Source organism: Strigops habroptila, chromosome 6, assembly GCF_004027225.2.
Source record: "Strigops habroptila isolate Jane chromosome 6, bStrHab1.2.pri, whole genome shotgun sequence".
NCBI lineage: Eukaryota > Metazoa > Chordata > Aves > Psittaciformes > Psittacidae > Strigops > Strigops habroptila.
The window spans coordinates 43,744,459-43,762,381 of NC_044282.2; the positions used below are offsets into that span (position 1 = coordinate 43,744,459).

General features: G+C 35.3%; 1 protein-coding gene across 5 annotated transcripts in view; it reads right to left on the reverse strand.

The window, feature by feature from the left end:
- PXDN (peroxidasin) overlaps positions 1–17,923 on the reverse strand; it is a 152,286-nt gene that overhangs the window by 111,854 nt on the left and 22,509 nt on the right. For 4 of the 5 annotated variants that reach the window (XM_030489709.1, XM_030489710.1, XM_030489706.1 and 1 more), the window contains exons 2-4: positions 12,038–12,109; positions 11,234–11,305; positions 5,029–5,100 (exon numbers count right to left, since the gene is read on the reverse strand). In XM_030489709.1, the coding sequence (XP_030345569.1) occupies positions 5,029–5,100; positions 11,234–11,305; positions 12,038–12,109 (216 nt within the window). The remainder of the gene's footprint in view (positions 1–5,028; positions 5,101–11,233; positions 11,306–12,037; positions 12,110–17,923) is intronic. The other variant, XM_030489708.1, reaches the window with a different exon arrangement.

Sequence of the window (17,923 nt, forward strand, 5' to 3'; positions counted from 1 at the left end):
ATTCTTTTCTTCTATGTTTCACATTAATTTTTTTAAAGGATTTTTCATATTCTAATTAATATGAGAATCTCTTGGGCTGAAAATTCACTTTCAAGTAATCATATTCAGGAAATAATATCACAGAGACATGTCTTTATAGACATCTTTTATGTTCAGAGAATAAAATGCTCTTAAAAATAGCAGGAAGATGTAATGAATTTGATATTAAAGAGACTTTCATAATGGAAACATAAAGAAAATCATGCAAGAGTGATTTTAAATACCCCTGTGTCTTCCTTTTGTAATTCTGAATTCACTATTAAGGAGAAACAGAAGGAAAGGTAATACTTAAAGGAAAAAAAAATCCAAACTAAACACACCTAGAGGAAGATAAAAATTTGGTCAAATAAGCAGATTTTCTCTTTGTTATTAATCAATCTTGGAGAATGAACATTTACAATAAAATTCAGTCCCACTGGCATTTTTCATAGCACTAAATTTAGGATTAGATCTTCTGTAGTATAGTATTTTTGCAGAGGATTCGTTTTATCATATATGCCAATTGTTCATTTCTACTAGCATCTCCACATTTTTGGGGAAGTACTTAAAATCCATTAGTTGAGTATCATCTATGTTCTGAATATTTAAATAGCATGTTTGACATTTTGATTATTTGAAAGAGAATAACAAACGTTTTTCCCACATTTATCACAGAGTTTTCCCTGTCCAGGGGTACAACAAGAAGTAAGAGGCTTAAACCACAAGGAAAGAGATTTAAATAAGATGTTACAGTAATGATCTAAAATATCATAACAGGATTCTCAAGGAGATTATGGAATCCTCTCTTTAAGGACTTTTAAAGTAAAGCTAGATAAAGATCTGTTTCCAGTTTTCTAAATTTGTTGTCCCTGGCTGATCTTATTTTAGAGTAATAAGGATGTACTTCTCAAGGTCCCTTCCACACCTTTTGTTTGTTTGTTTATGTCCTGGGTTCAGCTATAGCAGTCATTTTTCTCCTGCTTAGTAGCTGGTGCAGTGCTGTGTTTTTTAACTTTCAGCCTGGGAACAACGCTGATAACACCGATGTTTTTAGTTGTTGCTAAGTAATGTTTATTCCAACCAAGGACTTTCTCAGTCTCATGCTTTGCCAGGGAGGAGGGGAAGCCGGGAGGAAGCAGAGACAGGACACCTGACCCAAACTAGCCAAAGGGGTATTCCATACCACAGCACGTCATGCCCAGTATATAAACCGGGGGGAGTTACCCGGAAGGCCCAGATCACTGCTCGGGTCGGGCTGGGTATCGGTCGGCGGGTGGTGAGCAATTGTATCCTCTCCCCTTGTTATTTCACTAATCGTTATTATCATTGGTGGTGGCAGTAGTGGTTTTGTGTTATACCTTAGTTGCGGGACTGCTCTTATCTCAACCCGTGGGAGTTGCATTCTTCCCATTCTCCTCCCCATCCCTCCGGGAGCGGGGGGAGGAAGAAGGGGGGGGGGGGGAGTGAGCGAGCGGCTGTGTGGTTCTGAGTTACCGGCTGGGCTCAAACCACGACAGTTTATTAATTAATTCTCTTTCATTCCCTACCATAGGTATTTTTAGCAGCAATGAGACTTTCATCAGGCTCTACTGTGTTCAATGTGCATAACTGCTATACACAGTTATGCAAAAATCAGGAACACTTTGTAATATAAAGCTTAAAAAAAATTCTTAGCAACATTTCAAAGCTACTGAAAACTGGATTGCGGGAAATAAAATGAATACAACAAGCTGCATCACTACATGTAAAATAACCTAATCTACTAATTTCCCCCAGAATACGTACATGTGTACACAAACTACAGCATAACAGTAACTTCTAGTAACTTCTAGTAACTAGAAGTAATATAACTGTTACTTCTAGTAACAGTTTTTGAAGAGCAAAATTAGTACGTTAACATGAAAGTTAAAAGAAAATGCATAATTACTAAGATTAGTTAACATTTAAATAATTCCATTATTATCTGGGGATTCCACTAGTTTAGGACTGCAGAGAACACTTTTTGTCCCTGATACATACAGCTCTTTAACTGAGATCTCAAAAAATATAGTAGATATTTGGAAGAAAAGGAACATACACACATCTGGAAATAGACTGCACTTAGAGCTCGATCTTGGGATCCAGATACAGCAAACTTATGATTTTCCACGCCAGGTACTTGTGACATTTCAGGTGGGATTCAATTGTCTAAGTACAGGCATATAGAGGCAGCTTTCATCGCCTTTCAGTGGTCTGGCTGCTGCTCCAAGAAAATGCAAGCATACCACAGCTTTGCGTCGCATTTGCCAGACCCAAACGTATGTCTTGCAGATTTAGCAGGGTCTAAACTGGTACTAAGCGGCTACTTTTCACCAGCTGACTTTCTGCCTTCATGCCCTGCCATGACTGACGAGTTAGGTGACAAAATATGTATGGCTTAATGTGTTCAAGCATCTAAAACTGCCAAGTTTTTTTCAGAATTTACTCTAACACAAGCAAGTTTCAAGACCTGAAACTTGAAGATCTTATTCCCTTGGCAGAAATTTCTTAATAAAAAGGTATTTCTGCTACATCAGCAGCTAAAAATTCTGCTGTGGAGGTTTAAGGATCCTGCCAGCCGCAGTAACTACTGGGGTTTTTTTTCTTCCCTTATACATGCAACAGGCCTCCTCAATCAAATTATATTTACAGTTTCTCTCAAACAAAAACAACAAATAAAAAACCCCCTAACCAAACAAAACCGCAAAAAAGGAAAAAAAAAAAAAAAAAAAAACCCAAACAAAAAACAAACAGGAAAGTGATCGCTTTGCTGTTTGGTTGTTTGGTTTTTTTTTTTAAAGCAACTATTCTGCCTTCATTCTGCTTCACTGGAGTAGAAGAAATTACTATGAATCAAGTCTTTCCCCGAGATGTGGACCACAGCATTTGAGAACTCTGCTGAGCACTGAGAAGAGCATTTGGCTGAGTCAACACATCCAGCAAAATGTGTTTGATAACTTGAAGCCACAGAAACCTCAAATGCAGAAACATCAATGGATTCAGTCCCAAATGCAGAAACATCAATTGATTCAGTCCCAAACTGAAGTCAGAAGATTTGGTAACTTGTTCACAAAGACTAACTTCTGCCTTGTGAACACAGTCTCTCTCCAAAGTTATTGTGATAAAACAGACCCTGTAGAGTCAGAACCTATTTTTATGTTATAGATGCATGAACAACAAATCTCTCATAAACTTCAAATCTCAGTGAATACCTTCCACTAAATTTATTGCCAGGTTTGCCACTGACTTCCTGTGCTCCAAATTTCCCACCTGGCAAGCCTTCTTTTTAAGATCTGCCTAGGAGAAGGGCTCCAAAAGAAATAATCTTTCCTATGTTCACCCAGCAGGATAGTAACATCCTCAGCAGCTATCCAGCCCAGCCAGAGGACTGCTTGCAGCAACTGATGCCATGACACAAGGGCAGACGCTGAGCCGTGGCTATGTCAGGCTCTGTTTTCTTACTTCACAGCTAGAGCTGAGACTCAAACTCTGTTTAAAACTTGATTTCATATAGAATAATGTTGACTTCTCTGAGTTTAAGCTGATACAGTGTGGTATCACCACAGGCAGAGAGACTTAACTGCAATGTAGCAGAAAAGTACATTCAGAAGGTGTTAATATTCCAAAATGGTTTATGTTTTTCAGTTGTAATGTAGGTCAACAAGAAATAGAGAAAAAGAAAAAAAAACAACTGTTGGCACTTGCAGCATATGAGGCTTGTGGCATGCTGAAGAACATTATTTCCAAAACACTAGTAATTCAATAAATGGGCCTCAATATTTAAAATTCTACAAAGAAAATAAGAATTGCTTTTAGCATGCAATTAAGCCCTATCAGTTGCTGTCAACATGCTACAGTAATCATTTCTAGACTAGGAGGAAGAGGAAGAGAAAGGTATTAAGAAAAAGTATTACTTATTTATATACATTTTATAACTACCACTTTTGCCTTAAATAGAAGCCCTCCCTTCAAAAGGCATCTATTGCCCTCTAAAATGAGCTTGTATGGTTTTGTACCCATCCAAAGTGTCATTTTATTTCAGATAGATACACACTGTGTCCACTAATATCCACCCCAGGTGTATAGTAACAAGGAAACTGGTATGTGTCATAGAAAATTTATAATACACTGCTAACTGTCATGAGTATCAAAATTTACATTGGTCCTAGAAGAAAGATGTTCAGCCCCAAATTTATATGCAACAGAACTCACTGGTCTAGTACTGTCATTTGGCAGTCAAACCGTGAAATAGCTATGCATTTATAGCTCTGTTTTTCTAAACATTACCAGAATGAATGTATAATGAGAATTTTTGATTATAAAACAAAAAACAGTTAAACTTAATGGAATCAATACAATCAGGTTTTGTCATGCTAAAAGTACTGCATCTTTCGTTCTTTATCAATAGAAACTATTCTTCAGTCATTATACAGGTAAAGGAGTATGATTTTGATCTATTTCTAGAAGACATTACTGAAACATCTATATTACAAACAATGAACTGTCTTACTTTTAAAACATCTGTATATAGCAATAATTCACACATCAATAATATTTCTAATTTAAAAAATTTCTTCTTGTATTAAAATACAACAGATCTCGCTTAAACTTCAAGAGACTAATTCAATCCTGTTATGCTGCATAAAACAAAGTAACTGCTGCACTCAAAGGAACTGTAATCTCTTTCTAAGCAATATACATTAGTTTTCAACATTTTCCACAATAAGGCTACTTCTTCATCAAAGCTATGTATCAATGCATGGGGATACCGGGAATTCAAATCACAAATAAAAGACAAACATAGAAATGAGGAATTTGACACAGAGACCAACTGTGTTTTTTCCCATGCAAATGATTATGGGGCTCTCTGCCTAACAACCCAGGGAGTGCAGACATGCAGAGCATGCAGGCAGGATGTACGGATCAAGGCGTGCACTTTTCCTCTGCAGGGGAATCATGGAGATGACAGCACAGAAGAGAAAAGGCACTTACAGTTGTTCTAGAGAGGCAAGTCCTTTAAATGCTTGCCTGTCAATTGACTGGATTTCATTCTTGTACAAATAGCTGAAACAAGAAACAATCAGTAATATTAGTACACAAACAAGAGCTACATGAAGGTGGAAAAGAAGAATTAAGTTGACACGTGAAGACAGTTTTTCAACTACAAATTAGGGGGAAAAAAAAAAACCCCAAACCAAAAACTAAACACATACACATAAAAATACTTTGTCCTTGAGATTTCATCCCAAATTTCTCAGGAAAGACAAAAATCTGGGGTCTTGTAGGCCCTGAGGCTGTCACCCAGGTGGTCTTGGGCTTCCCAGTGCTCACTCTTACTCCTTACTGTTTCTTTGCCCCTCAGTTTCTTAATGGGCTTGCCAAAAGTCAAAATAAATTCAGCTCAATGGGGCAAAATTGCATCAGAAGTGCCTTTACCAGAAGACACTCTGAATGCCATTCGTCTCTTGTTTTCCTTAAAATACCTTAGCTGAATACTGGTACAAATAGTCAAATTATGATGGAATAAGTCTTTTTACTGAACTTGGAGAACAAACCGTGAGAATTCTGTAACTTCGCCTGTGTCACGTTTTGAATATTTAAAAAAAAAAAAAAACCAAAAACAAAACCAAAACCAAACCAAGTTAGAATATTAGTATCACATCCATAAAACAGCATTGTATATTTGTTTTATCACTGTGTAGAACATGGACATGAGGTTCCCATTGATACTCTATAATATAAGCAGAATGAACATATGCAGAGTACCAGTATGTACACATCTTTCCATACCTTTTCTACAGAATTAAAATAAATCCCAATGGATCAGTGTATTTGCTCACACTCATCATGCTTTCAACAGCAAGGTTTAGTGAGAGGGTGTTGGAAAAAAATCACACAGTTTAGCTGATGACGGCATTTCTTCATGGAGGCAGCAAATGAAAATAGTTTGGGGTTCAGTGTCAGTCACTCTCTTTTTGTGTTAGATTAGGAACAGGTTTGCAGTTAAGAACTTTCTCACAATTATTTGACAAATGATTTGAAATTCAGTTAATCAGGCATGGATTTCTATGAAAAGAGATGAAGAGACTTTGGACCACAACTTGATTAGCAGGCATTTTATTAGTAGTGGTTCTGGCTTTTCTGTTATTACAGTTTTCAGTAACTTATTGGAAATATTGCAAACTTGTTTTGATGCAACAGATAAAATACTGGCTCTGCTGGAGTTGGTGGCAGTTTTTACACTCACTTGACAATGGGCAACATTTCATAATAGGCCCTAATGAGGAAAAAAGTTGTAGATATCCGATGTTCAATTCATGGCAACCGTGGGGGACAACATGGAGTAGTATACTTCCCTTGAGTCTAAATTTAGTTTTCCAATGGATTGCTTGCTGAGATTCCAACACATTAATATATAGAGACTCAGGTGTGCTTAATTAACATAGACATGCATCTGAACAAAAAGCAGAGTTCCCCCAATAACAGAATAACAAGGAAGAAAAAATTTTCTAATAAGAATTCTAAAATGTACCATTTCTTCACACTCCTTAGAAAATTTTAAGGACTGAACAGCCAAAGTGTTATTAACCTTTATTAATACACTCCACTTGGCAGTGTGGAAATTCCTTTCACTCCTCCGAGTACTAAACTTCTGATCAGACCAATGAAACAGAGTGGGCTACAATGGTTTTAATAACCAACCTCAGGTAAGTATCTCTTGAGGCCATTTGAATAATTTTATTTTTAAAAAAATATTTAATCCAACTTTTTAAAAAAAAGTTTTACCAGAATCACTCATGTAACTTTTATTTACCTTCTGCAGACAAAGTAAGGCAGAGAGAAAAACAAAGGTGACTTGGAGGAAGACTGGGATAATGACTTCATAAGCTTGTCAGACTTTTACCACCATACTGCAGGGAAGTGAGCAGCAGCCTTTTGTCCCCTTCTGGAGCTCTTACCAAGACACTGTAGTGAGACTCTATTTGGGTTTCAGCTTTAAACTACAACTTTTTCTAATCTCATCAGAAAATGCTCAGCTACAGGACTGTCAAGACCTCAGTCCACCACGTCACCCTTCCACAGAGAAATCCCAGCAACCCAAAGACTACAAAAAAATATGTCCTATGACCAATGTATTAACCAGGCTTTCATTTAGAAAGAAAAATATATAAATATCTGCCTAATGAAGAGAGAGATGTCAGAATACAAAATACAAATAAGCAGCACTCAGAAAAATTATTTATGTCTAACATGCTACTGTGCCTAACAAGTAGAACTTTTTAAATACTGCAAAAATGTTTAACTAAAACATTCTCAAAATTTATCCCAGTTACATTAGCAGAAAACAGATTTAGAGTATAATTAGGGAAAAAGTAATTTATCAATTAATTTAACTAAAAACTCTCTTAAAGAAGTGAATCATTAGAATTTTACAAATGATGAACAAACAGTGGATTAAGATGACAAGGGATATATTATGATAAAACATTAAGTTAGTTTCTGGCCATTTGCTACTAACTGTTTTCAGAAGAGTTAAAAAAAATTAGCATTTTTCCAGAAATGAAAGCGAGGCTGATGATAGAGGCCAGTGGTACGGGGCATATACCTGGGAAATGAACAAACAAATAGGTAACCAGTTATAAGAAAATTAGAAAATAGTAGTTTTAATTTAAAAGTTTGCTAGGTCCACAATGAGCATATTTATTTTTTAATGAACCATATTAGAAGTCACGTGATTTAAGGAAAGTAAAATTCAGATATATTGTTTGGAGGGGAGAAAACATAAAAAGTAATAGCAATATCAGGCATTGCAGAGTTAAACCTGACAATTAAATAAATATAAGAGAGATTTATGTAGAAACATAATGGAGATGGTGGAATTAGCAACATGAATTGCAAAGAAATGAGATTCGGAATCACTGGAGGTGTTCAAAGGACGAAGTAAGATGACCATGACAGCAACAGCAGCAGAAGGCACAGAAGGAAATATGACCTAATCCCATTTCTGGAAGAGTGAGGTCAGCAACTGAGTACTTCTGCAAATCTACAACCTGTCTTCTATCACTGTTACTTCATTCACCAGAGGCAAAACAAAACTTGCATGTTCCCTTTTAGTTTTTCCAGAACTGATACACCTCCTACAGTCTTTATTTCCATTTATCTTATGATTATTGCAATGTTGTCATGTCCAATTCTTCAACTCTTCATTTCTTACTAAGTGAACATGTATTAATATTGTTGCCAAAGTTATTTTCATTCCCTATTTTTATTTCCTCCACTTTCTTCACACTAGCTTCTAGTTTACTGCTCTGTAAATACTAAGTATCTTCTCTTTATCTGGAAAGCCTTTTTTCAATTGCTAATCTGTATTTTATATTTTTTTGCATCGCCTCTCTTCTGTTTTTTTTTTTTTTTTTTTTTTTTTTTTACTTAGCCTATTTTTTTTCCACTGCTGATTCCAAATCTTCTAGTATCCTACATGTTAAAACAGTAGTATGTGTCTATCTTTAATTCTCGATTATCTTCTCTTTTGGAGAATAAACTGTTGACTTTCAGGATCTTGAACAATCATCCTACCAAGTTTTCACAAATCTGCCTGCATCTGTATTATAAGGTTGAGATGCTTTTCTTTCTCATCACTCTGTACTGACACCTCTAAGTCAGTAAAATGAATAACTCACAGGAAGTCGATTAAATATTTCCAGTGTGCCATACACATCACATACACATACACATGTTGTACCAGGAGCAACAAATTACAAACATGTAACCAATTATTTTGCTCATATGAAGACAACTTTTAAAGTTTAGTTCAGACAGAGTGCTTACAGTATACTTTGCAGAAGGGGGAACATAAGACCCCAAAAATCATACAGAATCACTAAAGTTTGGAAGGAAACTATATTATGGATAGGGTTTGAGTTGCTAATACCTTTTCGATCCTTACTAAGGAACCATATCGCCAACACTAAGGTATATGAAATAGACAGACAGGCAGAAAGGCAGGAAAAAAAAAGTATTCTCTAGTTTCATAGCAAAACAAGAATAATTGCATTTCTTTTTTTACAACTTTCACGAATTCAAAGATAAATTACATAAAGAACACGGTAACAAATATTCCTTAAAAAATAAGCTTCAAAAATCATACATGCATTTTTTTTATAATTTAAGGATCAATTTGTACAATGTTTAATATTTTTAATGAACAGAAAAATGAGAAAATATCATTACTCTGTTCTTCAGACAGACAATTCTGGAAACATATACATCTCAAAATTCTCATCTCAATCTCAGAGAGAAATGGTACAAATAAGCTTTCGAAAATTTGAAAACTGTACAGCTAAAAGTTATAAAAATGCTGGTACAGGTCAGATAATCAATACAGAAGGCTTAAATGTACCAAATAAATTCAGTTCCGTTGTGACGATTTTCGCTGAGCAAGTATATGCTAACTGTATTCTATGGAACAAAGGGAACAAAACAGACCATTTTTTTCCCCAACAGGATCAACAGATGTAGAAGTTAGGGGGAAGAGACTGCACAAAAGTTAGAAATATTGTTCAGAATTTAATATTATAAAGCCAGATTATCTGGAATAATTGAGGTTTTGTATAGCCTGATCCTGTGTGGATATCTATGGAAACCTAACTTGTACAGTTTAAAGCTAAACATTTATCTCACAGCCACTGAAATAGCAAAAAGATCTTCTTAAAGCTTATTTTAGCAAAACGGGATGGCTTTAAAGAAGAGCTCTCTGTAGTTAAATAAACTACCACATTGAACTTTATGTTAAAATTTTCCTGGGAACAAGAGGAAAAGGGGAAGATCTTCCTCTTCACAATATAGATATAAACATTACTACATGTACATAAATCATAGTTGAGTTATCTCTTTTCACTCTTGTATTGAGTGTATAGCTGACACTATATCTCAGGTTTACTACAGCTAGGCAAAGGCAAGCATGTGAAAACAAAGAGCTAACAAGAAAGAAGTGGCATTTTTGCACAGTTGCTGACTATGCAAAGAAGCTTAGCCACCCTGAATTAGCAGATCTTACGTACTCTGACACCAGATCCACCATAGAAACAGATCTTGTAACAAATACAAGCATTGTGGACTTTAGTAATTCATTGCAGATAGGCTGATCAACATTCTTTTCCATCCTATCGTACATAGATTAAAAACTATTATTACTGAAAGACAACACACATAAAAATGAGACCAGGAAATGTAATCAAACACAGCATGGAAAACCAGGTGATGTGTCTGCACAGATTTATGTGATTTTTATTTTCCTCCCTTCTCCCACTTCCTTAGAGTGAATCAGGCTGCACTCTTGAAAAGTAGATGGAAAATTCAACTTCTGAATTGTTTCCAAAACAATGAAATGTCAAAGTGACCCTTTTTTTCTGTACAGCATTCAAGCAATGATCAATACTCCAAGAGAACAGAGTGAAACTTTTTTACATGACACTACATAAGGTGCACTCCAAAGACTAGAGCTAAGAATCTATGACAACTTACTATTCAGCTTTAGTCTTTTATACAGATAAAAATAAATTTTTGATGCCTTTTGTTTATTTAATTACTTAATACCCTCAATATGTTCGCTAAAAATGGGAGGATTTAGTCTTAAAATATACAGGGTACCTGAAGACATAGAACTTAAGGCAAATCATGAAGGTAATTTTCTATTTTGTGTTTGACTTTATTTTTATCTTGCAAATTTATACTGCATTCAGTGAACAATTTAGGAGTAGTTAAATACTCAGATAATCTACATGCTTCTGCAGACACAAATCTTGGACTAGCTGCTATTAAACCCACTTTTCAAAACACAAACTTAAAAAGTAGCTGTATGAAGGTTTCAGTGAACCCTTAAAGAGGTGATTTCCTAAACCTTTCAACATCTTCCTTTTTAAATTATCTTTTAAATTGTACATAGTAAAGAGCAACTAGTAAGTCCTAGTGAACAGCAACTTGTAAATCTACTGCCTACAGATATCACAGTCTTATATTAGCAAATCTGAAAGCATCCACTTATAGGAACAAAGATTCCAGTTGCCCCCACCCCATGAATCAGTTTCACAGATTTTCAAAGCAGTTTATCTCCTGATACAGTGAATCAGATTAAAACACAATCTCAGATTAAAACACTTTCCACATTGATGCAAAAAGTGACATTGATTTAACTTACAGATATTTCAGATTTTCAAGGTCTTCAAATGCCCCACTAGGTATTCTTTTTATTTGATTGTTGTTTAGAAGTCTATAAAAAGAAATAAACAGCCATTTATTTTAACATACAGAAACAGTAGGGGGAAAAAAATGTAATAGTATTAATAGTAATAAAATTAATAGTAATAAAAGTATGGTAGCAGTAAAAGGAAAACTTAAAAATATCGCAAAACTAAATGCTTTCCTCCCTAACAGTAACTGTTAGAAGGAAAAAAAGTGACATGCTTTCACAGCTGGTCACTCACTACCTTGCAGGAGAAAATGCTGAAAAAAATCAGACAATAAAAAAAGAAAAAAACCTAAAAACTGAAATAACGTGGCTTTTTGTAGGTATCTGAAATGAAGATGAAAGGAAAAAAAACCCTTGGTCTCAAGTCTGTACATTGTTTTGAACTTGATAAAAAATATAGTAACAAAGATTTGTCATTAGCAGGTGCATTAAAGTCGATATTCCAAAGTCACTTAGCAAAATTTAGAAAAAAAAAATATGTAGTAAAGGTCTGTATTTTTCATACCTCAAATTAAAGTATGTCAATAAAACATTAGGATGTAAATAATTTCCTTTTTTATTTTAATATACATATACCTAGTTTTGCTTTCAAATACTTTGGCCCTAAACCCCATTTCCGTCAGCTCTGTAAGTAATACAGCTGAAATTTGTAAAACTACTTACCTGTGATAAGTGAGCAAATTTGGCACATTATCAAAATAATCATATTAAATCAAAAGGGGAGAAGGTCCTTAGGGTTGGAAAAGAACTTACAGTGTGTTCAGGTTTTTAAGCCGTCTAAACTCTCCAGGCTGGATTTCTTTAATCCTATTAAATCTTAGGTCTCTGTAAAAATAATGAATAAAGAAATAAGAATCATGTTATTAAAATATCTGTGTATTTTTTCATATGAAAAACTGAACTAAGCACAAGTATTTTGTGACCATGGTGATAAGATTTCATGCTTAAACCACAGCTTTTGATCAAAAGAGAAGGCAAAACCAATCCAAACACCGTTTAACAAGTTTAAACAGAGGATTGACCAAATCCATCATCAGCAGTTAATGCTGTAAGCTGTATCTAAGATGATACTGTGGTCATGAAGGATGCTCTCTTCCATAGTGAAGCAACTTGCAATGGGATGTTGAATTGTATTTCACTAAATTGAATTTTCTCCTCATTTTAAAAGCTGATTGTAAACAATACAGTAAATAAAAATTTTTTAAATAAACAGATACAGAAAAATTTGGATCAGTAAAAAAAACTCAGGAAAAAAGAAAAGAGAGAGCTTTCAAGACTTGTAAGTTACTCCATTCTTCTGGTTTGAGGCTTAAGTGGTTTATGTTGTCCTACTTTCAAAACCTGTAAAACCAGCTGCCTGCAGCTACTTATTTTCCTATTTAATTTTACTTTCTCTTAGGCTTTTTTACGTGTTTTTACCATCATCAGTTTCCTGTTAAATCTATAGCTTAATGACAACTTCTCTAAGAAGAAGAAAACTGATTTATCAAGCGAGGTGCTGCACTAAGAGCAGGGACCTTAGTCTCTGGAAAGCAAACAGAAGGGAAGCAAACAGAAAGCAACCACAATCTGAACGACTGTGGTCACATAGTGCACTGTCCTTCCTAGAACACATGCTTGCCAATTGCTTTCAAAAAGTAGGGCATAAACATGTCATAACTTCAATCTTTACACCAAAACCTGTTCTAATTAAAACATAAATAGGCATGGCATTTTAACAGGTAATACGTTATCAATAATTCTCTCTGGAATTTGGTACTTAATCAAAGGAAATATAGAAAAGCAGACAAAAAGACAGCTGCGTACTAAGCCCATATAACTCCACTGGCTGAGGTTGTACATAATGGGGGTATAGTTGCCTGAAGTCTTTTGCAAAAAGCATACTTAAGCATCATTCCTCATTAATCAGCCCACCAGGGCTTATTCAGCTCTGGAAAAATGGCCTAAGACCTTTCTACATAAGTGGTTCAGGATGTGGCCTACTGTTCATTGTAAGGAAAGGATTAGACATATGTTGTGTTTGCATTACATCCCACCAAAATATTTGACCAGTAATGGGAATAAAATTGCTATCCCTTAATCAGTTGTGTAGATAAACTGCCTGTAGGCATGCAGGACAGCCCCCTAACTTAACAAGCAGCTGAACCAGGGATTTCCAGTTTTAGAAGCACAAATTTTCATAGCTTGAATTTGTTATTTACAAAAGCACCTTCTTTAATTATAGCTAAAGAGCATTACATTTTGCTCATCACTCACACAAGAAATACTCACTTATCACACAGGAAACACACATGTCCCTGATGAGAAAGAAATGCTAACTATGAGACACCGAATCTCAGGTGATGAGATTTTCTAAACAAGCATTGGGTGTCTCAGTGTTCACTGAGAGAAGGTACAGCAGATCCCTCTGTAAGCATCACTGGAAATGACATTTCATTTTATTGAGAGCTTTTTCTAGATTATCTGGAAGCTTACTGTGTTTCAAGGAAGCATTTTAATTTTTATTACAATAACCAGAACTGCAAAACTGAGTATTTTTCAAAAGCTTCAAAATGCTATTATAACTAGCAATAATTAGATCCTAAACAACATGGGACTTCTCAGATTGTTTGGGGTTTGTTGTTTTTTTGTTTGTTGGTTGCTTGTTTTTAAAGTTCCACAATTACAAATAAATCTTAACCCAAAGTATGTATAGACAGAATGCAGAAGGTCTTTTTAGATATAAAAGACTATATATTTGCCCATATGGAAAGCACACTTATTCCCTACAGTGAACCAAAGCTGATAAATAAGTATATAACTTTGATGAATGCAATGGACGAGCCAGTCCTCTGAGTTAGCATCAAAATGAGCACCCTTTTGATGTGTCAAATCCATTCTGCAGTAACCTACTAGGATAACTAGGGATTAGCAACACCAATCAAAATAACATATTTTACTATCACTTCATATAGTGTTTATATGCAGTGATATATAAACATATATATACACATATATTTTATACCAACTCTTTACACTATTGCATTTCTCATATGAAGTTGTTAAGACAAAATAATATGTCATGTTTGACACTCTACCCATTCATTTTCATTCTGCATATTGAAAAAAGAACCATAATAAAACATAGCACCCAAATTTTCTCAAAAGTCCAGTGTATTTCGTAAGTAAACTGTGTCATAGAAAGCTATGATGTCAACAATAAATTTTTTATGAAGATTAATGCTATGTTTTGTTTAAAGTTGGTACTACAATTAAATTAAAATTGGAGAAAGAACAATGTTGATCTTACTAAAATGTAGGATTATGATTTTGGTACATTCCTTCAAAGGGGAGCTCTTTCTTCTAAGGAAGTAAAACTTCTAAGCGTTAACTTGAAGTTTTCTCATTAATTTTTCAATACAAAATCATCCAAAATAAAGAATGAGCCAGATCACAAATGCTGCTCAAAGAACACAACAACTTTCTTGTTCTCTAAATTAACAGAATTATACTTCATGAGGTACTTCTTGTACAAGTTGTTATTTCTTGAAAGTTGTTAGGTCATAACCACCGTCTCAAGAAGAAATTCTGTCAAACTGTCTTACTTTGCTTTTGTAACAGGATAGTAAGCCAAATGTATAATAGAAATATATTCCATATATTAGTTTAAGGGGTTTGATACAGGTCATTTACATAAACCAGAGAAATATTGTTTATAGCAAATAAAAATGTTTAACTGAGAGGGAAAAAGAGGATAAGCGAAGACTACTTACTGAACTGAAAGGTTGTATCAAGTAGAATTGGGCAGAAATCTGCCATAAGGTATTAAATATTTTAAGACAAAGTCGATAGAAGAAAAAATAACCTGATGAGGTTTGCAAGTGTTGGCAAATTTGGAGTAGCTGCAACTATTCCAGAAGTTGTTTGAGATCAGAGACAAGGCTGAAGTTCTAAATCCCCGAGAAGTGGAAATAATTAAATGAATAGCAATGAGCCAGGGAAGAATAGGGCAGACACCAGTTCTTTCAAAGCCAATTAAGGTTTCAGTAAATGAGGGGGGAAAAAAAAACCAACCCAACAAAAAATTAAAAACATCAGTCGCCACTGCCATACAATTGTAGGGAGGAGAAAAAAAAAAAGTATATTCCTTACTAAACAGAAGCACCATTTCTCAGGCTTGAAATGTCATCCTCCCATGGTACAGTCCACGTGTGCAGCTTACCAGAACTGACTACTTTTCAGGGGATAGGAGAAGAGCTCAGAGCAAAAGCGTAACAGCAACTAGAGCACTGGGAAACATCTCCTTGGAGAGTGAATGGCAGGAATGAGGACTGTATTAGACTGAAAAATGAGTACGGGTGGCTCAAGCAGGCTATTACGATCCAGATCTTCAAAGACATTTGTGTTGTTGAAATAATGTGTGGTAATCAGCATGATGAGGTTTATTGTCCCTTTTTTCCCAGACTAGTTCTTGCCCAACCACACTACCGCATGACTTTTTACTCAAAAAAACTGTTCCCTGTCCATTCATTTCTCTCTCACCTTTTATTCCCCATTCTGCGCTTACGAAGTGACTGCACCCTGGCTGTAAGCTGTGCTTCAGGGCTCAGCAAGCCTGACTTCCATTGACTGGCCAGTGGTACCAAAAGGTTAAAACGGCAGACCGAGGGAGTCCACCCAGCTGCTGGCTGTCATTTTTCCTTTTCCTAATCTCTAAACAATAAATGAAGCAACCAATAGAAATTATGCAAACACCTGTGATGATGGCATGGGATTTTAGGGTACCCTAATGACTTTTCTGTAATGATTCAAACCTAAACATTATGCATTCAGTTTTTCAAATAAAAACCTAACCTAGTACAGCTACCTCCACATTCAGATTGTCTCCTTTGTTATTTGTTTCAGACTGAAAATATTTACTCCTTGAAATTATACCTAGACAACATAAGAATACTTTTAGGGAAGAGTATGATACTGATGCTTTCTTGTATTGAATTCTTTCAGCTTGTGGTCCTGTAAGCATCTTTCTTTGAGGAAAATCTGCCTGATGTTGCAAAACACTTTCTTAACACTGTTATCTCAGCTCCCATTCTCAAACATAGCCACATGAAGAGTCATTACAACAAAAATTAATGTTTCCTTCTACATAAAGCCCTAAAAAACTTGTCTGTCAGTTCACAAACAAAACCCCCTAAATGGTTACCACTTTCCTCCTTCTTGCCACCCTCCACAGCTTATTAAGTTGTAAAAATACTTCAGCCAGACTTCCACAGAAGCTAAGCCCATCACTTTGAAGCATTACATCTCCCCTGAATTACACAGAGCAACATGTCAACAATGCCGAGTAAATTCAATACTGTCAGGATTGCTTTCCTGGCCCCACATCAGTCATCTGCTCCATGCTAATTCATGGAGCGTGACCAGGAAATGTTCAGCAGAGCGCAATGCCGCGTGGGCCAAGAACGTGCCAGGGAACACGCTGACAATTTAGCAATTGGATGCCCCTAAGAGTTGCATTGCAGCGTCTGGGAACATTTGGGGTCCCACAGCACTGGGATCATCCATGGGTCAGGAAGCATGCCAAGCAGGATGCAGCAATTGGGGTGCACATACACAGTTGCTTAGCAGGCTTCCTATTCATCATTATGTGAACAAGATCTTACGAAAATCTTTACGATCTAGGTGCATGGCATATAGATAAAAACAATACTTGTATGTTTCCTTTTCTGAGACAAAGCAAAGGAGAACTGTGCTGCAGACACTTTTTGTCTGGATGAAAACAAATTTTGTTCCTAATAAATCAGGTATTTGAACTAACTGTGTCCATTTGTCTCCCCTCCTTAGACTACCTATTCTTAACAACAGTAAACTTCTAGTTTAACAATACATTTATCTAACTAAACACAGTGAAAACTTCTACATATATAAATAATATAAAACATTTATGCATCTTTTATTGTCCTATACAATCTAATGCTCCCATGGCAGCTCCGGGCTCTCCAGAATGCCCTACGTTTAAAGCTTGCACTGACAGTAATGCTTGCACTGCAGTAATGAAAACTGTGGGTTCCCTGTTAACACATCCTGATGGTGCAAGGCAACATTTGGGGCATAAATTCACTGCAAGTTTACAAAATAATAGTTTATAAAATAAATAAATACTAAAAGGCATTAATAAATATTTGGAATATGAAAATCACACAGGATACACAGCAAATAATACAGCTTTCAAACACACTGACCTTAAACATCAAGCTAATTACAAGTCTATTAAAGAAGTGCTATAGCCTTATTTGAAATACAAGAATCCCTTTTAGAGAAGTTACTTACTCAGAACAAACCATGCACTGAAATTAAAACTGTAGGTTTTTTATAAAAAAAAAAAATAAAATACGTAAAGTGCAGTTTTCCTTTATTCCTTTGTTTTCTAATTGCAAAAGCACCTATGGAGGAAAGCTAAGGCTTCACATTTCATTACTTTTATAAAAGATTAGACTTGGTGTACTTTAATAATCTTAATTTAGATTCCTTCTTGCATATGTTTGACTTTTAAAGATTCTGTAGCTGCATCAAATGAATTAAAATCATGAACTATTCTAAATCAAACTGATTTAGAGGAGGGCTGCCTATTTATGTGCTCCTGTCATGCACCTCACAAAG